General features: G+C 49.9%; 1 protein-coding gene across 1 annotated transcript in view; it reads right to left on the bottom strand.

Annotated features, from left to right (window-relative positions):
• Positions 1-1,538, bottom strand: part of hoxb8a (homeobox B8a) — a 12,443-nt gene extending 10,905 nt beyond the window's left edge. The window contains 1 exon segment of the mRNA XM_037978712.1: positions 372-1,538. Coding sequence (XP_037834640.1) covers positions 372-843 — 472 coding nt within the window. The 5' untranslated portion in view covers positions 844-1,538.
• Between the last annotated feature and the right edge of the window lie 430 nt (positions 1,539-1,968).

Below are 1,968 nucleotides of genomic sequence, written 5' to 3'. Positions count from 1 at the left end.
GGGGGGGGGGGGGGGGGTCTCTGAGGTTCCGTTCTTTGTTTGAACCTCCTTTCAGAATGCTCTTGTCTTATATTTTTTCTCTTTTTTTGAGTTTCTATTCCGTCTTTGCTCTGGTTAGGCCCAATAAACCCAAAATGTGTCACGAATCATTTTTTTTTTTTACCTTTTTGCAGTCTGAGCGCGGAGCTCAGCCGCCGCTGCGTTTAAATGCAATTTCCCACTTTTCTCCCTTCGTTTTCCAACTCTGTGTTTTATCTATGTTATAGAAGCAATAGCTAGGCCCCTGTTTATTTATTTTTTTGTTGTTTTTTTGTTGTTCGTTTTGTTTTGTTTTGTTCTTTGAAACTGTCGGCATGCGTTTCAGTTAGGGCCATATCTAAAATCGCGCCCACTGTTCCCCGTCTCCTCACCTTGTGGCCTCATCCAAGGGAAGAGCTGAGTCGGCGAGGGGCTCTGCTCGGTCCCGTCCGTGTCCTCGCCGCCGAGTCCCGTCGCGCCCCCCAGCTTACAATCACTGTACTGGACCAGGTCCGCGTCCTGGGCTCCAAAGAGCGTCTGTCGCTGCAAGGCGTCGTATCCGTAAAAGTTGCCCGGCTCGCCGTGGCATGTGACCGCGCAGGGGCTCTGCTGGTAGGGGTTGCTGGGAAGCGAGGAGGCGCCGTGGTGATAAAAGTCCTGGATCTGCGGCGCGTGCTGGAAGGTGGCGCCGGAGCCCGGGCCGTACACCACGGTGGGCCGGCTGCCTGCCAGGTCCTGTGCAAAACCGCACTCGTAGTAGTTCGGACGTAACGAATCCCCGCTTTTATATTTGGAGAAGAGCGAGTTCACGAAATAAGAACTCATCTTTTGTGTTGTTTTTTTTGTTTGTTTGTTTGTTTGCTTTAGTTCGGCTCGGCAGAGTCAGAGAAAAGCTCGAGACCGGTGAGTCTCAGATGTGTGCGTGCGTTTTATTGTTTCTTCTCTCTTTTGTTTGTTTGTTTGCTTTCTTTCTTTCTCTTTCTCTCTCTGTTGCTTCTCTTCTTGGAGCCACACCGACACACACGCACAGAGAGAGACCGAGGAGCAGGAGGAGGAGGAGGAGGAAGAAGAGGAGAAGAGGAGCGGGTCTGCTGCTGCTGCTGCTGTCGGTGTTTTCCCTTCCAGCCACAACAGACGAGTAACAGTGACTGGAGCCAGGAGGAGAAGCAGCTACAAACAAGCACAACAACAAGAAGAAACACAGTAATCACAGCGGTTCCATCAGATCCCCGGCGAAGAAGGAGAAAAAGAAGGAGAAGAAGTAGCTGGAGGAGGAGGAAAGGCTCCTGCGCATCACAGTTCCTGTGTTCGCGCTGTAACCGGGAGCCCTGTCGCCTCTCAAACGGCTTTTCCGTGATTTACTCCTTTGCAAATGAGTTGTTTCATATTTTTTCTCCCTCTCCCTCTGCCTCTCTCTCTCTCTCTCTCTCTCTCTCTCTCCCTCTCCCTCTCTCTGGCTCCCCCTCGCGCGAGCTCTCTCTCTCGTTCTGTCTGTGTGTGTGTGTGTGTGTGTGTATGTGTGCGTGTGTGTGTTTCAAAGTAGTTTGTGCCAATTACCAATCCCTCATCATATTTGCCAAATGTATGGGAGCGCGCGTACACTTCCAGATCTATTCGTCGTTCTGTTGTTGTTGGTGGGTTTTTTTTGTTGTTGTTTTTAAACCAATTCACGCACGCGCGTAGCTACAAGCCGCGGAGACTTTGGAAGTTTCACGACACAATAAAAAAAAGAACTAAAAGGATGAAGAGAGGAGGAAAAAAGGAGGAAAAAATGAGCTGCATCGAAAGTGGTGGTGATGAGTGTGTGTGTGTGTGTAAATGGGGATGGGGGGTTGATAAGAATGATCTCGCTTTGCAGGCGCGCACTCACTTCCATCTCACTAATCCAAAGGAAAAAAATCGAGTTCTTTTTTTTTCCTTTGGAGGGGGTGGGAGCTGGGAGGAGATGCT

This window comes from Kryptolebias marmoratus, linkage group LG12 (genome assembly GCF_001649575.2).
Source record: "Kryptolebias marmoratus isolate JLee-2015 linkage group LG12, ASM164957v2, whole genome shotgun sequence".
Lineage (NCBI taxonomy): Eukaryota > Metazoa > Chordata > Actinopteri > Cyprinodontiformes > Rivulidae > Kryptolebias > Kryptolebias marmoratus.
The sequence above is the reverse complement of the archived record's forward strand: the minus strand, read 5'-3'. Positions and strand labels throughout refer to the sequence as shown.